At 51.6% G+C, this 21,633-nt stretch overlaps 1 protein-coding gene across 4 annotated transcripts; it reads right to left on the bottom strand.

The window, feature by feature from the left end:
- Positions 1 to 11: 11 nt before the first annotated feature.
- Positions 12 to 21,177, bottom strand: Sarm1 (sterile alpha and TIR motif containing 1). 4 transcript variants are annotated; one of them, XM_041664153.1, is made up of 10 exons: positions 20,533 to 21,177; positions 14,862 to 15,480; positions 13,207 to 13,419; positions 12,841 to 12,932; positions 12,499 to 12,734; positions 10,501 to 10,713; positions 8,220 to 8,322; positions 7,965 to 8,154; positions 3,414 to 3,535; positions 12 to 3,283 (listed from the first exon to the last, which is right to left on the bottom strand). In XM_041664153.1, the coding sequence occupies exons 1-10, from the start codon at positions 20,997 to 20,999 to the stop codon at positions 3,154 to 3,156; spliced, it is 2,385 nt and encodes a 794-aa protein (XP_041520087.1). In that variant the 5' UTR covers positions 21,000 to 21,177; the 3' UTR covers positions 12 to 3,153. The 4 variants fall into 4 exon arrangements, with proteins under 4 accessions (XP_041520087.1, XP_041520088.1, XP_041520089.1 ...); XM_041664154.1 differs by having other exon boundaries at positions 12,841 to 12,926; XM_041664155.1 differs by having other exon boundaries at positions 13 to 3,283; positions 10,501 to 10,566.
- Positions 21,178 to 21,633: the final 456 nt, after the last annotated feature.

The raw sequence follows: 21,633 nt of genomic DNA, 5'->3' as shown, positions 1-21,633 counted from the left end.
ACCATGACCTCAGCCTGTCCACCCTTGACCTCAGCCTATCCACCCTTGACCTCAGCCTGTTCACCGTGACCTCAGCCTATCCACCCTTGACCTCAGCCTGTCCACCCTTGACCTCAGCCTATTCACCGTGACCTCAGCCTGTTCACCCTTGACCTCAGCCTGTTCACCTTTGACCTCAGCTTGTCAGTTGTCACAGTATAAATCATTTGAGTCAGACTGAAGAGTCACTGGGCTTTGGGGCTTTCTGTCTTCCCGCTCTCGGCCTGTTTGGCACAGGTCAGACACAAGCAGCTGCTGGGCTGGAGTTCCTGAGCTGCCTGCAGGGATAGTCCCAGGCATGTCCCTTAGAGCTCCAGCTCTCTAAGGTGCTGACGGGTGAAGGGCTTCTGAGACATTCTCAGAGCAGCGGAGACACTTGGGCCCCAGCCCTAGCTGCTCCTTCCTGTGGGTCTGTTGAGTCACTACCCCGCTGGCTTCATGGCTCCACCAGCCCCAGCAAGATCTCTGCTGGCTGCCATTTGGCCCTCCATGTAGTTAGTTCAGTGCTGAGCAGGGCCGTGCACTGGGACCATCCTTCCTGCCCAGAGCTGAGAGGCAGACTCTGGCCTGTTGTAAAGCTGCTGATTTTTGGCAATTGGCAGTCCTCTTCAAGCCGGACCAAAGTGGGAGGTTTGTTAGGGTTCCAGCCGGGACTGTCCGTGAGAGCTAGACCCTGCACCTGCACCTACCACCCACCCTGCAAGTGAAAGAGAAGTCTCCAGGGAAAACTAAGGTGGCGGGGTCCACTCCCGCCTCACTGCCCCTCTAAGGCCCCTGAGCTGCAGTGGGGTCCACTCCCGCCTCACTGTCCCTCTAAGGCCCCTGAGCTGCAGTGGGGTCCACTCCCGCCTCACTGTCCCTCTAAGGCCCCTGAGCTGCAGTGGGGTCCACTCCTGCCTCACTGCCCCTCTAAGGCCCACTGAGCTGCAGCGGGGTCCACTCCTGCCTCACTGCCCCCTTGGAGGTGGGAACTCAGCAAGAAGAGGCCTTCTACTGACCCTGCCACTGTGAGGAAGGAAAGGCTCCACTCTGGCATCTTGACCTCGAATAAAGAAAGCTGGGTCGGCTTTCCACCCAAACTGTCTGGTTACAAGGGTCCCTCTAATTGGATGTTAGGAAGCACAGTGGTCGGATGCTCTGGATCCCTCCATCTCCCTGCACCCCAGGATGAGATGCCTAGTGAAGGGATGACTCACTGTGGCTGGATGTTTACCCTCTTAATGTCGCCCACTAGAGAGGGGTAGGGGTGTAGTGTAGTGACCACCCTGACTCAGCTCCAGCTTGGGACAACAGCTATATAGCCCAGCCAGGCAGAAAACGCTGCACCCACAGACCATGCAAACCTGGGCAGCCCGAAAGGCTACTGAAGAGCCCGTCTTGAGGTCAGTGTGGTCAGCCTTGCTTAGCTCGGCCTGCAGTCTGAGCTGTGTCACTACAGAGCAGAGTACCTTGCTAGAGGAGGCTTGGCACTACTACCCTGACTGGGGCAGAAGGCTGTGCTCTGGTTCTCCAGGAAGACAGGAGGGGACAGGTCAACGGAAGGCCAGACAACAGAGGTAGTAGCGACCTGTGTCCCAAATAAGAAAACCCAGAAACTTCTTGAGTGCTGCCCACGGGGCCCTCTGGAAAGTGTGGACTGGAGATAGATAGGTTTCCCTGGAGGAACTCACACTGTATCGTTATTGACTTCGTCATCAAGGGTACCATTCCATCTGCCTCACCTCAGAACAGGGTGTGGGCTGGTACTGGTGGCAGGACCAGGACTACAGATAGTCACAGCCAGAGGCCAGCCATGACCCATGGACGATGGGGTCTTTGGCAAGAAGGACAGTCAAGGAGAAGGTGTCCCTAAGCCTGGAGAGAAAGCCCTTTGACTCTCTGACAGTGGGGACTGAGGGCAAGTAACCTGGCCAGCTTCTGGAGAAGTGTGTGACCCCAGAGGTCAGCAGCAGGGTGATGCCAGCTGACTCCAAGCTGGAGGCTGGGTATTGGCAAAAGCCAATGGGCTGGACACTGGTGCTGGGTGTCAGGACTAGGGCAGAATCTGAGGCTGCCACCACTGATTTGGGGACCTGGGCCTATAACTCAGCCATTCCTCTCTGTAAAACTGGGGTGACAGGACTGGAAAAGCCTCCAGGGAGGGTTAGGAACCAGACTGGGGTGTTTGGAACGTGACAGGGGCTGGTGAGGACCTTGCATGAGCTCCCGTGGGAATCTGCAGATGGCAGCGGCTCAGGAACTTCCCAGATGGCTTGCTGTGTGTTTTGATAAGATTCCCAGCGGATGTGGACACACTTCTGTGGGAGAGACGGCCCAACGAACTGGCCCTTGTCTGCAAAGGTCTTGCCTCTTTCCCAGGGTGCAGGCTCTGCCCTGGCTACCGGTGCTGCTGAAGCTTCCCTGGTCTCCTTCTCTTAGCCCTGTGTGGATGAGGAGCTGGAGAAGCCAGGTAGAACAGGCCAGGCAAGAGCCTTAGGCACAGCACAGAGGTTTGGGCTAGGGTGGATTCTTACGGTCTCCCTGAACAAGTAAGGGTCCTTTCTTGCACCAGAAAGGGCAGCAAGGCCAGGCAGAGTGCCAGCTCAGATGGACCCTGACTCCCAGTATGGCAAAGGAGGCTGCCTAAAGAAATCTGGCAGGGGTACTAAGTAGTTAGAGCAAGGCCATGAGGCAGCAGGAATCCAGGTGAGCCAGGGGCCAGGCACAATGTGAGTAGACAGCTTTTGGGGGATCCTCAACCCCAGATGCCTCCTGGGCCCAAATAGAGGGCCTAGGTATTGTCCTGACTCCTGCCAGGGTCTGCCAAGCTCACCCTACTCGAGCTGGCTGCTCTTGGGCAGGAGACCAGAGATACTATCTTGAGTGTCCAGAACTAAGCGGGGGCATGGGATGTTGGGACCTGAAGGCAGGGCCTGACAGAGGAGTCCTCTCATTTAACCCCGTGCCTGGAATCTCTGGGTTAGAAGTGGGCCACTGTGTGGCAGCAGGGAAAGCCATTTCCTGAGAAGGGTCTGGTTTGCCTCAGCCCAGGGCGGCTCTAGAGGAGCTATTCCTTTAAGGGTGGGGAGATAATGGAACCAGGGGTCACTGCAGGGCGTGGGAACTGGGGACAGGCTAAGGCAGACCCATTGGTGCAGTTCCGTTCAGACTGGTGTCAGAGCCGGCAGAGGAGTCCTGAGAGGGGCGGCCCTGAAGGAAGCGGATGATTTTCTCGATGGTGGCCTCCTGGTACTCGTGGGACCATCTGTGGACACAGAGGCCAAATGGGTCAGAGGGTGGGCAGGGGCTGCTGTGGGCCAGCGCCATTTTCTACACACACACACACACACACACACACACACACACACAGCTCCTTAACTCTCCCTGGGTCTTACTTGATGCCGTTGAAGGTAAGCACAGCCTGCATGTCCTCAGGCAGTGCCTGGGGCTCGGGCCACTCAAAGCCATCAATGATGGGCACAATGTTCTTGCCACAGCTTAAAGCAGTCACAATCTCCTGGGAAAAGAAGGAGAAAGAGACTGTTGTGGTTTGATCTTGAATAACCCCTGCAAAGCTCATGTCTTGGATGTTCAGTCCCCAGCAGATGACGCTGTTGGGAATTGGTGAAGATGTCAGGAGTGGGGACTGATTGCATAAAGTAGGTCATGGGGGGGGCAGGAAGGGGTATCCCTAGAAAGGTACCCTGCGCCTTTCCCCCTCTGTGCCTCCTGGCCACCGTGAATGTTCTTCTTCACAGCAGGACTCAAGGCAGCAGGGCCAAGTGAGCATGGACCAAAAGCTCAGCATCCATGGACCACAGTAAATCTTCCCTTTCCTGTTGACTGTCCTGGATGTTTGTCATGTGATGGAGATCTGACCGACACAAGACCTCCATCCCACCCAACAACCCTGAGGTCACCACAAGTGAGAGCACCCCTGGTTTGAGACCCTCTGGAACGTACCCTGGCTGCTCTCAGCTTTCACGGTGATTTATAAACCGTGTGTCTTTATCCGGGACAGGCGTGCCTAGAGCGCCTAAAACTACTGGAGTCTCCCGAGTGTAATTTTACTATTGCCATGATCCTAGCCAGAGTTTGGATGGGGGAAGTGGCCTAGAAAATTCCTGATGGGGGTTGGGTATCAGAAAGACCAACCACAGCACGGGGCTTAGGACTTCTGAGGTCCACCCACTTTTCAGGAGGGGCTGCAGGATGAGTTCAGTGCCAGTAGTGACAATTTCATCAGCTGTGCCTCTGTCTAAAACCTCCACAAGATCCCCTCATGAGTGGGGCTGAAGAGCATCCAGGGTGGTTCATAGACCATGGGGGTGGAACTCAGTAAGCACCAAGGTTCTACCACTCTGATCTCTCACCTTGCCTCTCTTCCTTAGACCATTGCTCTCCCACCTAGATCCACTCACGGCTTTGGTCTAAGCTCAATCAGTACTTCCCCAAGGAACCTGCCTGAACATCCCGATCAAGTCAGCTCTCCCGTGCGGGTTCCCACCGGCTCTGCGGCAAACTTCAACTAATTCAGTTCAGGGGTGATGTAGTTGAAGTTTCTTCTCCCTGGTGTCACAAGGTGACTAAGGGCAGGGGCGTGCCTGGTTTTCATTAACCATACTTCTTGGCATCTTTCACAAAGCCCCGCCCACAGTCAGCCCTTCTTGAGTACTGACTGGACGGATGAATGCATGAAGCGATACACATAGTAGTTGGGGGCTGTATTCCGAAATAAAAAGAATCCGGGTTCATTTTGATTGTTAATTTTGATTGTTGACTTTTTTGGATTTAAAAAAAAAAGTTGAAGGGGAGTGGGGAAAATGTATAGCTCAATAAAAACAAAAAACAAAACAGAATTACCCAGAAGGTCCAAGGTTAGCCTGGTTTACAGAGTGAGTTCCAGAACAGTCAGAGCTGTTACACAGAGAAACCCTGTCTCAAGAAACCAAATGAGCAAAAACCCCTGAGAGCCAGTGAGATGGTTCAACAGGCAAAGATGCTTGCCACAAAGCCTGGCAACCTGGGATCAGTCGCTTCCATGGTGGAAGGAAAGAACTGATTCATGTGGGTTGTTCCCCATTTCCTCATTGTGCTGTTACATGTACTCGTGTGCATGTACATGTGTGTGCACGCATGCTCTCTCTCTCTCTCTCTCTCTCTCTCTCACACACACACACACACACACACACAAGCAGAATGCATTTGTAAAACACGCAGAGCATTAGTGAGGCTCATATCTTCGGGCGTGTCTATTAGGGTGTTTCTAGAGGGGAGGGAATAACTAAGGGGGGACCAACTGCCCTGAATGTAGCTGGCACCATTCCATGGGCTGAGGTCCCAGACTGACTGCAGGGGCGGGGAGGGGGAGAAAGCCAGATGAATGTCACGCCCTCTGCCTCCTGCTCCAAAGGTGAGAGCTAGCAGTCTCCCCCTGCCGCTGACCTCTTGGCTTTCCTTACCACAATGGAGGTCGCCCCTGCTTTGTCAGCTACAATAAACCCTTCCTCCCCGGAGTTTCTTCCTGTCCAGTGTTCGGTTACAACCTCAAAAGAAATAAGGACTGTGTGGGGTCTCCAACACAGGCTCTGCGACCCAAGGCTAGGATAATGGGCTGTCAAAGTCTGTTTTCCAATATGGAGCTCGGGGTTAATGCCAGGCAGTGATCTTACAGGGTTGTTGGGTGGAATAATGGCAACGCTCCACAGCAAGTGAGTAGAGCAGGGGCTAGCTCTTAAAACTGCATATTTAAGGAGCAGTGGGGTGTGATGGCTCAGGTCTGTAATCCTAGCACAAGGGAAGGCTAAGGTGGGGGGATTGTGAATTTGGGGCTAGCCTGGGGTATACATAGCTATACCCTATCTCCAAAAAAGGGAAAAATAATTTTTTAAAAAAGGAAATAATGGGCTCCTTCTCTGTAAAGTACAGAGGTAAAACTTGCCCCACAGACTGTTCAGGGACATTATTCACCGTTAATAGTGATCTGGTAAGCACTTACCAAATGGGTTCTACCTTTCAAGTCCCATCAGGGATGGGACTTTTTAAAGTGCAGTTCACTTGTGGGTTTGTGTATTGATTAGCCACTAAATGTGGCTTCCGGGAAGGGAGTATGAAAACCAGAGACAATTAGGCCCCACAAGCAAACCAAGAGAATGACAGGCTTTGGGACAAAATCCAAGGAGCGAGCCACGCCAGCTGCCTGGATGCTCCACCCTCACCAGGCTCAGTGGTGGAGCCTGGGAAGAGAGCTATGGGCTTTCACATAGACTGTGCTCCTGGAGCCTCATCATCATAAGAAAACGGGGAGGGAAGCCAAGAGCGGAAGGTGCTTCCTCCCAAGCCCCTCAAACAAGCAGCCGGGGAGGACTCCGGGCCTTCAGAGTTCAAGCGCATCCAGGGCTGTGTTGTCCAAGCCTGGCTGCCTCTCCTAAGCATCTGGGTGAGTCCTTTAATCCCAGCACTCAGGGAGGCAGAGGCAGAGGCGGAGGCAGGAGGATCTCTGTGAGCTCGAGGCCAGCCTGGTCTACAAATCAAGTTCCAGGGCAGTCAGAGATATACAGAGAAACCCTGTTTTGAATAACCAAAAATAAATAAATAAATAAAAAATTGCCAGGGCCATGATGTCTCTTCACATGAATAAGAAACCCTAACTTAGGGATTAAAGGCATGTGCTAACACCCCCAGCTCTATTTTTTACTTTACGTGTATTTGTGTGTATGTCTATGTGCATATGCATGCTTGTGTGAGCATGTGAGGGGCATGTGTGTGTGTGATTGTGTGGTGTGCACACAAGTGCAGGTGCCCTGGGAGGGCAAAAGATTTCCTTAGATGGCCTGTAACTGGGATCGCAGGAGGCTGTAAGTGCTGGGAACTAACTCTGGTCCTCATCGATAACACAGCATTTTCTCCAGCCTCATTGTCTTGTTCTGTCTCTAAGAGATAAGGTCTTGGGCTCAAAGCCATCATCCAGCCTCAGCCTCCTGAGTGGCTGGGTCTACAGGCCAGTGCCACAGCTCAGGCTCATTGTGGCCATATCCTTGTCCTCGGCTGCATGGAGGCAACCAAACCTCAGCTGGCTACTGCATCCCTCAGCCCAGGCTCCGATTCTGACTGACCGATGCATGACTGTTAATCTATAGGTGTGCTATGGATCCGTGGTCTGTGCCTTCTGCGTGGGCTAAATCATTCACTGGAGGTACAATGGTGAATTAAACAGATGCAGACACAAAAATTCAATTAATAATAATAATTGCTGCCATTATGTGCCAGGCTTTCTGCTGAAGGCTTCCTAATTGAGCCCTTTGGGTCCTTTTAACAATATCTTAGATCAGTGGCTCAACTTCCTAATGCTACAGTCTTCTAGTACAGTTCCTCATGCTGTGGTGACCCAACCATAAAACTATTACTGTTACTACTTCATAACTGCAGTTGTGCTACCATTATGAATCATAATGTAAATGTCTGTGTTTTCTGATGACTTCAGGTGATCCTTGTGAAGGGTCTTGTTTTGGGGTTTACTTTGGGTTTTGAGAGAGGGTCTTCCTAGGTAGCCCTGGCTTGTCCAGAAATAGATAACTAGACATGGCTGGTCCTGAACTTGAGGTGATCTCGCCTCTGCCTCTCGAGTGCTGGGATTATAGGATGCACCACCATATGCAGCTCACAGATGTTGTATCTTGCATGCATTTTTATCCCTCCCTGGTCTCACTGTACAACCTTACACACGAATAGGACAGGTAAGCCATCCTTACCTTGTAGATGAGAAAACTGAGGCTGCGAGAGCCTAGGTAGCTAAAATCCTACTCCAGACTCAGCAATGGCTCCTGACTTCAGCCAAGTCAGAAAGATGATCTGGATTGAGTGTGGCGGGGGCGTGGGATGAGGGGAAAGCTTCGTCTCCTCCACCCACACAGTGTTTCACCACAGAGGCCCAGGCCAGCACCTACCTTGTGCACCCAGTCCTTGCAGTCATGGTCCTGCATGCATTTGTCCAGCGCCCCAGCAGATAGCACCAGAACAAAGTTTCGAGCTGCCATGACACTCTGGATGAGCTTGTCCTCGAACTTGCCGGCTTCCAGCTTCTCCACGTCGATGAAGACGCTGAAGCCGTGCAGCTGCAGGTGCACCTTCAGGAGGCTGAAGAAACAGGGTCAACACTGTGGCCCCGCCCCAAACCCCAGCCACCTGCCCACCCGCCTCACCTGGCCAGCTGGGAACCCGAACTCCGCCGGTAGCTGATAAAGACGTCTGGGGTGTCTCCGCTGGGCTTGCTGCCAGCACAGGGCAATGGCGAATGTAGCATTTCTGGGGCCAAGAAAAGAGACATGGGGGTGAAGGTGGCCCCTCCCCACCTCAGCACCAGGTCTGTCCTCTTAGCCCCCTGTCTACTCAAACTTCTCAGGCCAGTCTGGGCAGAAAAGGTCACTGAGGGTCACTGAGATGGAGAAGAGGATCCCATGGGAAGGAAAGTCAACCCTCTGCTAGTCCTGGGCAGGAAGGGTCAGTGGTTAGGGACACTGACATGGCTCTCTAGCTCTCCCTGCCTTCTGAACTGAAGACTCTAGCCAGTTGCCCACAAGCACTCCAAACTGAGCCCTTCCTTCCCCTTGGCCCTTCTTCCTCATTTCCACCAGGAACCCAGGCTTCTGCCTCAACTCCTGCCTAACATCTTAGTAAAAGCTGGTGCTCCTCAACTTCAAATGCTGTCAGTGTCCCGGCAAGCCACGATGAGTGTGGGGAGGCAAGGGGAGGTGTACTGAATACACCTCCGGACACCCCACCTCAGCCCGGCTCAGAACAGCCACAGCAACCTGCAGCTAAGCTAAGACGGCCCATGCAAAGCCGGCCTCACAGAATCTAGAGAACTGTGATGAGATTGGGAACGCGGCTGTGCTTCACATCACCGTGAGGGGAACTGAAAGCTGGGCATGGTGGTGTGTTCCTGTCATCTCAGGGAGGTGGCGGCAGAAAGATCACAAGTTCAAGGCTAGTCTCAACTATATAGCAAGTTTAAGACCAGACTGAACTACATGAGACCCTGTCTGATCACATACACACTGACACACACATACACACTGACACACACATACACACTGACACACACTAACACACACAAACACACACACTGACACACACTGACACACTAATACACACATACACACACACTGACACACACATACACACTGACACACACTAACACACGCATACACACACACTGACACACACTGACACACATACACACTGACACACACGAGAGCAGGAGAGAGAGTCACATTGCTCCCAGCCAGGATCATCTAATTCACTAAGCTTGTACAGGATGCTGGCTGTCAGCCTCAGTGCTAGGAATACAGCAGGAAACGAAACAGAGCAAACTCCACCCTCGTGGCACTGCTGTGCGGTAGTCAGCACAGGCTTCTTACTGTGTGGAGTCTCCCTTCGGTTTACTCAACATCTGGGACTCCCTGCTGCAGATGTCCAGCACCAGCCTCCTCAATGGGCTCCTGCAAGTGGCCCCGTAATCTCATAGGGAGAGGCACTATAAGGAGGTGTGGCTTTGTTGGAGTAAGGGTGGCCTTGTTGGAGGAAGTGTGTCACTATGGAGACAGGTTTTGCCATCGCTTGTGTTCAAGATACTGCCCATATCTCAGCCCCCTTTCTGATCAAGTTGTAGCCAGCACCAGGTCTGCCTGCATGCCGCCATGTTTCCCACCATGGTGACAATAGACTGAACCTCTGAACTGTAAACTAGCCACTCCAATGCTCCGAAGGGAGTTGCTGTGTCATGGCATCTCTCAGCAATAGAAACCCTAACTAAGGGCTGGAGAGATGGCTCAGTGGTTAAGAGCATTGCCTGCTCTTCCAAAGGTCCTGAGTTCAATTCCTAGCAACCACATGGTGGCTGACAACCATCTGTAATGAGGTCTGGTGCCCTCTTCTGGTCTGCAGACATACACACAGACAGAACATTGTATACATAATAAATAAATAAATATTAAAAAAAAGAAAGAAACCCTAACTAAGATAGCTCCCCAAGCCATTTAGGATTAACCATCCCATTCCACATGCCATATCACCAGAGAGATCTCCCTAAAATTGCCCTCTGAGTAGGTCATTGCCCCTATGAGAAAACCAAAACCAAAACAAAAAACTGCATGGGCCAGGAAGATGGCTCAGCGGTAAAAACACTTGCCATCAAGTCTGCCAACCTGAGTCCAAATCCGGGAACTCCGGTGGCCAGGAGAGAACCAAGTGACCAAAACTGACTTTGAACGTCCACACGGGTGCTATGGCATGCTTGCCCCCCAATACTGACAGACACACGCACAAGTGTAATAAGTTAAGAAACCATGCATGGCCAGGGAATGTGGCTCAGAAGAGAAACACGTGCTTCTCAAGTGCAAGGCCATTGGCTTGACTGCAATACCACACACACACCAAAGCAATAAAACATGAAAAATATAAACCGTGCATGGTGGTTCACACCTGCAACCCTGGCACAGCATGTGGGAAGTTCAGGGCCAGTCTGTTCTGAGGCTCCGTAGAGAGATTCTGTCTCAAAAAAATGAAACAAAGCAAAACAAACAAGCAACAGCAACAAAAGAAATCGTGGAGTTTCGTTGGGAGCTAAAAGATAAAAGCTGACCTTCTTGAGGCAGAGGAGACAGTCCCCAGCGCCATGTCGATGCTCTAGCAGTTCTTGTTGAACAGAAGGATAAATGAAATGGACTCATTTTCTAATAATATTCATAATTAACACCACACACATTTGTCTGCTTATGATGCAGAAAGAAAAATCAAACAGTGGGCTCAGATCCCAGTCATTTAATGGCTTTTATAATCTTGGGAAATGTTTTTAAATTCTTTTATTTTCATTTTATTATCTCTAAAACGAAAGCCTATGATAGAAACATTTGATTGCACAGGGCACACTTTTCAAAATACCTCAAGCTGGACGCTGGTATGTTTATTTTTCAAGTTCAGGTCTCTTTCAAAAAAAAATGTTTTCTTACATTTATATATTCATGGGGTGGGGTGCCACGGAGCCTGTGGAGGCCAGAGGGCAACTTGGGGGAGTGTATCCTCTCCGACAGTGTGAGTCATGGAGATTGATCTCAGGGCAAAAGGCTTAGCCACAAGAACCTTTGCCCACGGAGCCACCTTACCTCTTATTGCTCTTTAAAAGTTTTTTAAAAGTTGATTTAAAATACTGAACTCCTACTAGATAGAATGGTTATAGAAATAAGCGGGTTATCTTTTGATCTGTTTGTTCTTTGAGACAGGATTGCCTCACGCGGCCTTGGATGGCCCTGGACTCCATGTGTAGACCAAGCTGGTCTTGAACTTTCAGTAATCCTCTTGCCTCTGCCTCCCAAGTGCTGGGGTTACATGTGCATAATTCCACACTCAGTTATGAGATTATACATTAAAAACTTACTACGAGAGCTGGAGAGATGACTCAGAAGTTAAGAGCACTTGCAGGTCTTCGAGAGGACCCAGGTCCAGTCTCTGGCATTACAAGGTGGCTCACAACCATTTGTAACTCCAGTCATAGGGGCTCTGATGCTCTAGTCTGCTTTTTTTTTTTTAAAGATTTTATTTATTATGTGTACAGTATTCTGTTTGCATGTGTGTCTGCAGGCCAGAAGAGGGCGCCAGATCCCATTATAGATGGTTGTGAGCCACCATGTGGTTGCTGGGAATTGAACTCATGATCTCTGGAAGAGCAGACAAGTGCTCTTAACCTCTGAGTCATCTCTCCAGCCCCCTCTTCTGGTTGCTATGGGCACCAGAAGCTCATGAGGTACACACACATACACACTCAAACTCTCATATACAAAGTAAAAATCAGTCTTAAAAAAACTGTGATACCTGGAATACACAGTTATGGACATGTAAGAGCTAGCCAAAGAGCAACTGTCCAATGAAAGAAGCCAGTGAGAAAAGGAGACTGCCAGTACCCTAGGCTCTGCTGGGACGTACTGCCAGAACCCAGGCTGTGTAAGCTGCCGGATACTAGGGCAAGCTTTCCTCCAACTCTCACATCTCCTCCCCAAACCACCAGTGCCCTTCAGTGGCACCCACGTACTGCCCTACCTGTTCTTATTCTTGCCTGTTGCCCTTCCTGTTCTCCCTGCCCCCCCCCCATCCCTCAAAACCTGGACAACACCTCCTCCTCTCCAAGTCTGAACTTGGGTGACCAAGACAGGCAGTGATTCCTCTGAGCTCCCACAGGAGTCCTGGGAATACTTCCTACCACGGCCACCTGCTGATTGTATACCTCCTATCTCCCTCCCTGGTACCCATCTCAGGTGGAGGACTTCTTAAGGGCAAAAGGCCACATGCTCATCTTTTCATCCTCAAAGTCAGTCTAACCCAGTCAGATGCTCACACCTCAGGGAGGCAGATTCTCCAGCCGGGGCCGCCCCTCCCTTTCAGGATTGGAGCTGGAGTTGGGTGGGGTTCCCAGGTGGGCGCGCTTACCTCGGGCTGCAGAGAGGATACGTGAGCGATGCACCCCCAAGCGGATGCCACAGTCCTCCAGGAGCTGCTGCTCTGACACGCGGTGCAACAGGGAGCGATCCAGGCCACAGCTGACAAGGCCGTAGGTGTACTGGCGGAAGCGAGGGTCCAGGCTGCCTAGCCAGTCTGCTAGGTTGCTGCGGTCGCATGTAGCATAGCTGGCAAAGGTCTTGAGCTCCGTGAGCTCCCTAAAGAACCTGCTCAGCAGGTAAAAAACGATGTTACAGTTTTGATGCTAAGGATGCTAAGTATGGGCTGGTGGCAGAGGGGGAGACTGGGTTGGACTGACTGGGGGCTCCTTGCCTCTTGCGGGTAATGCTCGATTTCATGCCCAGGTCTGTCTGGAGTTCTTCCTCTGAAAGCCGCAGAAGCAGGTCACCATCTACCTGCTGATCCTGGGGGAGGGGGAGAGGTAAGGAAGGCTCTCCTCCTCCCTCCGCCCCACAGCGCAAGATGCAAGGGAAAGGAACAGGAGGTGGCGGTGGAAGCCGATGGGACTCTGAGGGTGGCTAACTGAGGGTTTCCCACCCCTAAAAGGCCGCGGTGGCGCTGCTGGCGTGAGGCCTACAGGGCACGCGGACGCCTGTGCTCAGGACGCCCCCAGCAGCCGCACGCCCGTCAGGAATGCGCCCACTTGGTGTAGGGGGAGATGACTGCCCGCGGCTCTACCCGAAAGTTCTCGCAGTACTGGGAGAAGCCGATCTGTTGCAGCCAGGTCTGGACTTCGGCCTCCTTCCAGCTGGCCACGCAGGGCAGGATGCGCCGGGGTACCTCCTCGCCCAACAGGCGCAGCGCGCGCTTCGCCAGCGCCGACGTGGTGCCATTAGTGGAGTAAGAAACTACGCGTTTCAAGCTCTGGATGGCACCGATGTCGCTGAACACCTTAGGAAGGAGGACGAATGAGGGAGCATAAGGTTCTCAGCCCCCCAGCTGCCACCAGACGTGCCCAGTCCCATCTCTCTTCTGAGGAAAGGCCCACAAACTGTCCTAGCCTTGATTACTAAGTCACGCGTGTAGTCCTTTCTCCTCCGTCCCCCATGCAATTTCCCTCCTGAAACGCATCCGCTCTTGATTATGAGCTCCAACTTCCACGCCCATGCGCCCTGGAATAAAGCCTCAATATGGACGCTAGGTGGCAGCAGACCCTAAATCCCATACTCCCAACTCCCACATCAGAAGTGTTCCTAAACCCTTAGTTTTTTTCTAGCTTGATTGGAACCCCACTAAATCATAGGAATACAGACAGATCAGAGACTCCTCCATGCATTCCAGTGACTCCTTCAATTTTACAAAAAGCCAAAACGTGTGGGCTGGAGAGATGGCTCAGTGGTTAAGAGCATTGCCTGCCCTTCCAAAAGGTCCTGAGTTCAATTCCCAGCAACCACATGGTGGCTCACAACCATCTGTAATGAGGTCTGGTGCCCTCTTCTGGCCTGCAGAGATACACACAGACAGAATATTGTATACATAATAAATAAATAAATATTTTTAAAAAAAAAGCCAAAACGTGTTCCAGAGGGGGAAAGCTAGCTGCCCAAGGTCACGGTAAGTCGGGAAGCAGGCAAAGGCTGTGGTTTAAATCTTGGCCATAGGGACCCTTTGTGACTCAGGAGACCGCCATTTACATCGAGGTCCTCTTTCTCCGGGGGCCATCTCTTTCCCAGACTCTAGATGCAGGTGGCTTAGCTGCCAACTCAACCTCTGCTGGGCACCCCGGGCTCAGTAGTGCCCACGGGTCTTCCCCTCTTCCCCTGTGATCTCCACCCAGTTTACCGCCTCATGTTCTTGGCCAAGAAGCACCATCAGTCCCCTCGCCCCTTCCCAAGCATAAATCCCTAATCTGTCTGCTTCTCTCTGCGATAGTCCACATTCCTTCCTTCCTCCACTTTCTCTGTTTGCCTTCCCAGCACTCACAACAGCCTCGAGCTACCCTTGTCACCCCCACTTCTACAGCAGCCAGGTTGATTTTTGTAAAAATCGAGGGTCTCCTATTTTAAAACTTCTCAGTACCTTCTCTGGCCCCAAAGACCAAGTTCAACGTTGAGCCTTGTCTTCAAGGCCCAAATGACTGGTCCCTCTACCTTCTGATTGCTTCATCTAAGTCCTTATACTTTTTCTTTTTAAGCCCTACCTGAAACTCAATATGTAGGCCAGGCTAGCCTCAAAGTCACAGAGACCTATCTGACTCTGCAGACATGTTCCATGTCGCTGTCTATGCGACCCTTCATTCTTACCAGTACCCAAACCCCAGTTGCAAATCACTTCCTCTGAGAAACCTTCCCAGACTCTCTCTAACCCTTGAGCCACCTCCTCTACATCAGTACCTTGGTCTTGCCCTGTAGGCTCTTGATGGCAGCCTCAGCACACAGATAGAAAGCCCCGATGCACTGAGCCTCCAAACGCGACGAATCGAGCAGCAGCACCAGGCTTTGTAGGTCGTCCGGTCCGCGACCCTGCCTTGTGTCACTGGCGTCCACCAGGCAGCGGGCAAAGCGGCCAGGGTCCAGCGATGCCACGAGCGGCTCGACGAGCGCTAGCGTGCCAGAGTGCTCGACCTCGCGCTCCACCTCCTTGTTGGTAGCCAACACCGCCACCGCCAGGCAGGCATGCAGCCGCAGCAGCTCGTCCTCCTTGGAGAAGGCAAGAGGGAAGAGCCACTCGGCAGCGCGCTTCTCCACCATGCATCTCTGCACCGCCTGGCCCCCGTGCAGCGCGCAATTCGCCAGCGCCAGGGCGCAGTGGCGCAATAGCGCTGGGTCGGTGCGGCGGCACCAGTACAGCACTGCGTCCAGACCGCCGGCCGCCACCAGCCGCTGACACGTCTCCTCCGAGTGCTTGAACATGTGCTCCAAGATGCCCGCCACGCTCCGTGCCAGCTCCACCGGTTCACGTTCCTTTGCCAGGTTCAAAATCACGCCCAGGCCTATCCGCGCCACACGGTCCCTGCCGGGCGACAGGAGAAAGAGAACGTGATGTGGCTGCAGTCTCCGGAGCTTGGCTTTCTCACGGAGGCCTGGCCTGATCTCTGGGCCTCACTAGTGTCTGAAAAGACACCGCAGGCAGCATCCTTGTCCTCTTTAGCTGGCTGAATGCCTCCAACTCTACGCCCGATCCCTGGGCCCCCCGGGTTCTTCTTTGCTGCTTTCTAATTGCCAACACCTCATTTGTCAACTTCAGTTTCCTCACCTTACGAACAGAAAAATAATACCTATCTTATAAAAATATTATCAGGACTAACAAGATAATCCATAAAGAGGATGGAGAGATGGCTCAGCCGTTGACTGCTTGATGCTCTTGCAGAGGGGCCCAGAGTTCAGTTCTCACAAGTGCCTATAACTCCAGTTCTGGGGAACCTTTGCTTTCTCCTGGTCTTGGAGTGCACCTGCACACACATGCACACACAAGCACAGAGACACAATAAAAAAAAATAAAATAAATTCTTAAAAAGATCATTCGTAAAACACAATAAACGTGAACCCGTCATTTGAGGTGTCAGTGGAAGTACATCACTCTTAAGCCTGTCCTTGAATGATTCCTCCCTTCAGTCCATGACTGGTGTGTGCTAATTCATTCACTCGGTCGATATTGTTTGAGGACTTCCCATGCTCCCGACTTGACACTCTAGAGGCTGATGCTAAGCAGTGAGTAAGCCTGGCTACATCTTATTCAGCCAACAAGGCCAGGGGTGGACAAGTAACCAATAAGAACTCAAGTTCTGAGTTAGTAAGGCACCATGCTAGCAAACTGGATGATGTCATGGAGGCGGGATGTGTCTAAGGAGATTTTATGAGGGAAATAATATTGAGAAGCCTGCCTGCAAACGACTCAGAGAAGAGCCTAATGGGGGATGGGGTGGAACGAGCCAGGACAAAGGCCCCGCCATGGATGAGCTAGCATGTCTGAGGAAGAGAAGGAAGGCCAGGGATAAACAGTGTCTAACATCAGTCAGGAAAAAGAGAAAAACAATAAAGCGTTTACTTATGCACAGAGTGTGTAAATAAATATTCAAACCAACAAAATGTAGTGAATTCAATAGAAAAATGAGCAGAGTCTTAGACAATATGTGAAGGAGAAAATTCAAAATACGGCGAGCATAAAGAGACACTGCAACCAAGAGACACCACAGTCTTCTGGGTAGTCAGAGGAGTAACAATTGCCTGGCAAGTGGGCAAACACAGAGGGCAGGAGGGTTGCAAAGGTCCTGAGCACTGTGGGAGGGGTGCCAGCTGGGCAGGTTAATCTGGAGAGCAGGCAAACTCTCCTAAAAAGAGTCCAACTGAGGGCACAGGTGTCAAGATGCTTGACACGGTGCTATTTGTGAAGCGAGGAAGTTAGAGCCATCAATACCAAGCCCAGAAGTAACTGGACAGGTGCTCATCCATTGTAATAAATGACTGAGAAGATTTGTAGCATTGTAACATGAAAAATCTTTTTCATGATTATTGTTTTTTGTTTTTTTTTTCCAGACAGGGTCTCACTATGTAGCTTTGGCCATCCTAGAACTCACTAGGCAGACCAGGCTGGCCTCAACTCACAGAGATCCACCTGCCTCTGCCTCCTGAGTGCTGGGATTAAAGGTGTGTCCCAGTACATCTGGTATGTAACATGAAGGGTCTTATGACCCTAACATGGAGCTGGAAAAGGAAACATAATGCACTATATACCACCGCGACATTTGTGTAAGTTAAAAATGCCTGCACTCAGAACAAGCCTGGAGGTTTTACCAGGGTTGGCACAGCAGCACACATCTCTAATCTCAGCTACTCCAAAGTTGAGAATTAAGCTGGGCATGGTGACACACACCTTTATTTCCAGCACTTGGGAGACAGAGGCAGGCAGATCTCTGTGAGTTCTACAGAATGAGTCTACAAAGTGAGTCTGAGAAAGTCAGGACTGTTACACAGAGAAACCCTGTCACAGAAAACCAACCAAACAAACAAACAAAAAAGAAGTTGAGAATTGAAACTCAACTAGATAGTGAGTTTGAGATAAGCTTATATAATTTAGTTAGACCCTATGTCAAACAAACAGAAAGTTGGGCAGGCAGGCAGACAGACAGGCAGGCTGGGAATGTAGCTCAACAGCAAAGTGCTTGTTTAACGTGTTCAGGGTCCTGACTCCAGATCCTAGCATCACAAAAGAGAAGAAAAGAACTCACCAGCTACATGAAATATGTTCAATGGTTGCTTAGGGATTAGGTCAGGAGGATGGTTGGGATGTGAGCTGGGAGAAGGGGATCTTGCATTGCAGATGGGTGCAGGCACAGGCTTGCAACTTTTGGATGAGAGCTGGTACCCCCTGGGGAGCTAACCATGCTCCCACATGCTAAAGCAGAGGGCCCAAAGAAAGAGAGGGGAAGAAATCAGCCCTGACAGTCTCTTCAGCTTCCTCAAGGCCTTCGTACTTTAAACAGGAAGCTGCTGAAGAGCTTCAGGGAAGGGATGTCTAGTTTGTGTCTGGGCTTTAAGGAACTGGCTGCTGCAGGGAAGGTTAGCCCCAGGCAGATCCCGAAGGCCGCTAGAAGAGTAAGCAAGCTGCCACTCTCCTTTCCAGGCAGAGATGAAGGCTTCCTGCCACACCTACCTCCATAGACGATGTCCCCTAGTCAGATGACTTCCAAAGACTTAGTGAACAACAGAATTCTTGCTCTGTGGATGCCACAGTGATCATAGTGCGCAGTGTACAGGGCATGGCACACTTGTGTGGCCTGGCTAAGTCCTGGACATGCCGTAAGTTCAGCAAAGCTTTCCTGACCTCATTACTCCGCCTCTCTACAGCCCACCCCCAAAGGAACAAATGGTCCTAACTATCCATCCTGGAATAGGAACTCAGGCACTCCTTTCACCAGCGAGGAAATCTAAGGTCAGAGAGAGGTCATGCCAAACCCGAGGTCAGTCTCTTTGTCTCGGGAGTTCAAGATCCTTCACCTTCACTTTGGACTAGGTCAACTCTTAGGCTATCGGGGCTAGACGTGCCTAAGAAGTCATCTCAGGACTGGGGAGTTGGCTCAACAGGTAAGAGCAATGGCTGGCCTTCTAGAGTACTTGGTTTCAATTTCCAGAATCCAAATAGTGGCTCACAATCCTCTATAACTCCAGGCCCAGGGTATCTAATATCCTCTTCTGATCTCTGTGTGTACTGCACACACATGGTACTCAGATATGCATGCAAGCAAAACATTCATACACAAAAAAAGGAAAATTGAAAGAAGAAGCCATCTCATCTAACACTCATATTTTCAGAGGACTCACCGAAGACCCTGTGAAGTAAAGGCGTATTTGGGAACATCAGTTCACATCTGGAACTTTATTCTGACCCCTAAGTCTTAGCCAGACACAGTCCTGAAGTTAAAGCTGTGTGTTGGTTGTGAAAACTGTTAATTCCCTTCCCAATTCTGCTGTCTGAGACTGTGGGTCTGATGAAATGGCCATAATCTTTGGAGGTACGCAGCTCTAGTTTCAAATTCCAGCTGCCAAGTAGGGGACAGTTGCTTATATGTGACTGTGAGCAAATGTTCGTGTATGCTCCACACCTCTCTGGAAGGATATACAAAAAATTAGTCCAGTGGTTTTCCTCCTTAGAGGAGGCTTCATTGAGAATTTTCAGCGTTATACCTTTTTTGCACACTTTTGCATTTTTTGAATTTATGTGCAATATTGTTCTTTCCTTATATTAAGAAACAGTCTCCTCTATTACTCAGTATTCTGGGGGAGGCCATTTAGCTTCCCTGAGGGTATGTCCTTTAGATTCATTCTGCTCCCCTGGTGAGGGGGCCTACAACTTACAGAACTGTTAGATGGCGTCCTCACTGGGGGTCATGGTACCAGGTCTGAAGAGCCCTGCACTATTGGCAGTTCAGAGGTGAGAGAAAGTCATTTAGGATTCTGGGAAGTGACTGCAGCAACATCCTGGGGAAGACTAAAGCTGCCAGAGTAGAATGGCAAAAAGAATCGGTGAGGAGGCCGATTGATGGAGGAGGGGAATCTTCACAATGTAAACCCTCAGTGTGCTCCTCCCTCTTCCCCTTCCAGTCTTATCCCTGCACACTCAGCAAGATCGCAGAGCCCCCCGGGTTTCTGGGGCAAGAGCATGAAGGCTAGGACTTGTGCCCTGTCCTTGGTCCTGAAGCAACACCCCCTGTGTTTGGGGACTGGTCCCTAGTGGTTACTCTCTCAGAGCTCTCGGTGAGTGAGAACAGTCATTGTCATTGTTGAAAATATACCAGTATGTTTGCATCATGCAGTCCTGCTTCTCCTAGGGTGCTCCCTGTACCCACTTTCCACAGGTACTCGTTCTAGCTTCTTAACCCACATACCAAGCCCTCACCAGTCAAACTGGGCCCCAACACATTCAGCAAGCATCCACTCTATTTTCGGGTTCTATATTCATGGCCCAAGCCCATTATAGGCCACCAGGTGTTAGATGAGAGAGGTAAGGCAAGCAGCATTTTACCTTGGGTCTCCCAACCTAAACTGTTCTGTGTGTACATTTTTGACAGTTGTAGTCTTTCCGCGTAGTTCAAAACGCCCCTCGCTCATTTCCCTGGTACTTGTGAGGGCAGCGTGCTGAAAGTGACTTTTCTAAAATTTCTGAGCTAAGAGTCTGAGGTTTGGGCGAGAATTAGGAATGCGACAACCCGTTTTGCTCTGGCACCAGAGGATTGGGAAAGTGAGCTCTCTGAGTGCTTCATAATTCAGAGAAGGTCCCAAGAGGTAGGTGAAGGACAGCCAGCCAGGCTTAGTCTGTTCCCACATACAGAGGAAGGGAATGTGTCTCAGTTTTCTCTGCCCCCACCCTCTCAATCCAGCAAAAAACTTTTTGTTCCTGATCAGACACTGCAGAATGAGGTCATGGCTGGCCTGGTGAAAGGTAGCACAGAAGGGCACCCAGATGCAGGGGAGAACTGTGGGCTCAAGCGGCTATCAGCAATGGGATGCCAGCTCCAACCACCTCCTCTGCCCTGGCCTCCCCACACCTCACGGCGCTCTCCCTCACCGGTTCTCAGCCACCAGGATCTGCTCCAGCAGGCGCGCGGCCTGCACGCGGGTCTCTAGCTCCGGTGCCTGCAGCAACCGCAACAGCAAGTCGAGGCCACCGTCCAGGCGTATCGCATCGCACAGACCCTGGGCCACCTCGCGACCCACGGCCGGCAGCAGCCAGGCCTCCTCTACTAGCTGGAAGACCTCGGCGAGGCCCGCGCCCACCGCCCGCGCCGCGCTTGCCTGCTTCAGCTCGGACAGCGCCTGCTGCAGCTCCGGCAGAGAACGCTCCAGGGCGCCTTGCACCTCGGTGCCAACCCCAGGCGACACTTCGCGGGATCCGCGGCCCGCGGCCCACCACGGGCTGGCGCTTCCATTCCTATCCTGCCCTGGCACTGTCAACCGATCGGCGCCCGACCGTAGGCTCGACATGGCGAAGAAGCGGCACAGTTTGTAGGCGGAGAAGAGCAGCGTCAGGACCATGGGCGCGGGGCAGCAGGGGACATGCCGGGCCTGGAGGGGCGGGGCCTGGTGGAGAGACCCCCCGCCTTGGGAGGAAAAAGCAAAAACCAGAACCTGGCAAGGGCGCTCAGCCGCAGCTTCTGGGGAAGGGGATGCGGGGAGAGGAAAGCAAAGAATGGAACCGACGGGGGAAGAGAGGCGCCAGTGCCCAGAACAAAGCACGGCTCCAGCCTCTTGCTCGATGATGCTGAGATGCTCAACAGCAACCACGCCTCTGAGTAGCCGAGTCAAAGATTTGACGCCCCGCCTCTTGGTCTCGCAAGCTCGACTTTACCGTCGGCGCAAGCCCCACCCCAGGCATCACTTGGCCCCGCCTCCTTCGAGGTGCGCCAGACTATGGAAAGGGCTGGAAAGAGCAGTCGTCGCTCCCCATCGCTGGCCCTGCCCCGGATGATGTGGAAGCGAACAGGCTGAATGTACCCACAGCCCTTCGGATGGTTAAAGAATCGCTGCTGAGGTTCTTCCCCCCTCCTTTTTTGTTTGTTTTTGTTTTTCTAGACGACAGGGTGCAGTTGAATTTTTCTTTTCTTTTTTTAATTTGTTATTTTTTAAAAAAAAAAACACTGTCTTTTTTCATTATACATACCAATCCAAG

The sequence above is a fragment of the Microtus oregoni genome, unplaced genomic scaffold, assembly GCF_018167655.1.
Source record: "Microtus oregoni isolate MIOR12 unplaced genomic scaffold, Mior012 000015F_ref0000493, whole genome shotgun sequence".
Lineage (NCBI taxonomy): Eukaryota > Metazoa > Chordata > Mammalia > Rodentia > Cricetidae > Microtus > Microtus oregoni.
This window is presented reverse-complemented; position numbering and strand designations above follow the sequence as displayed.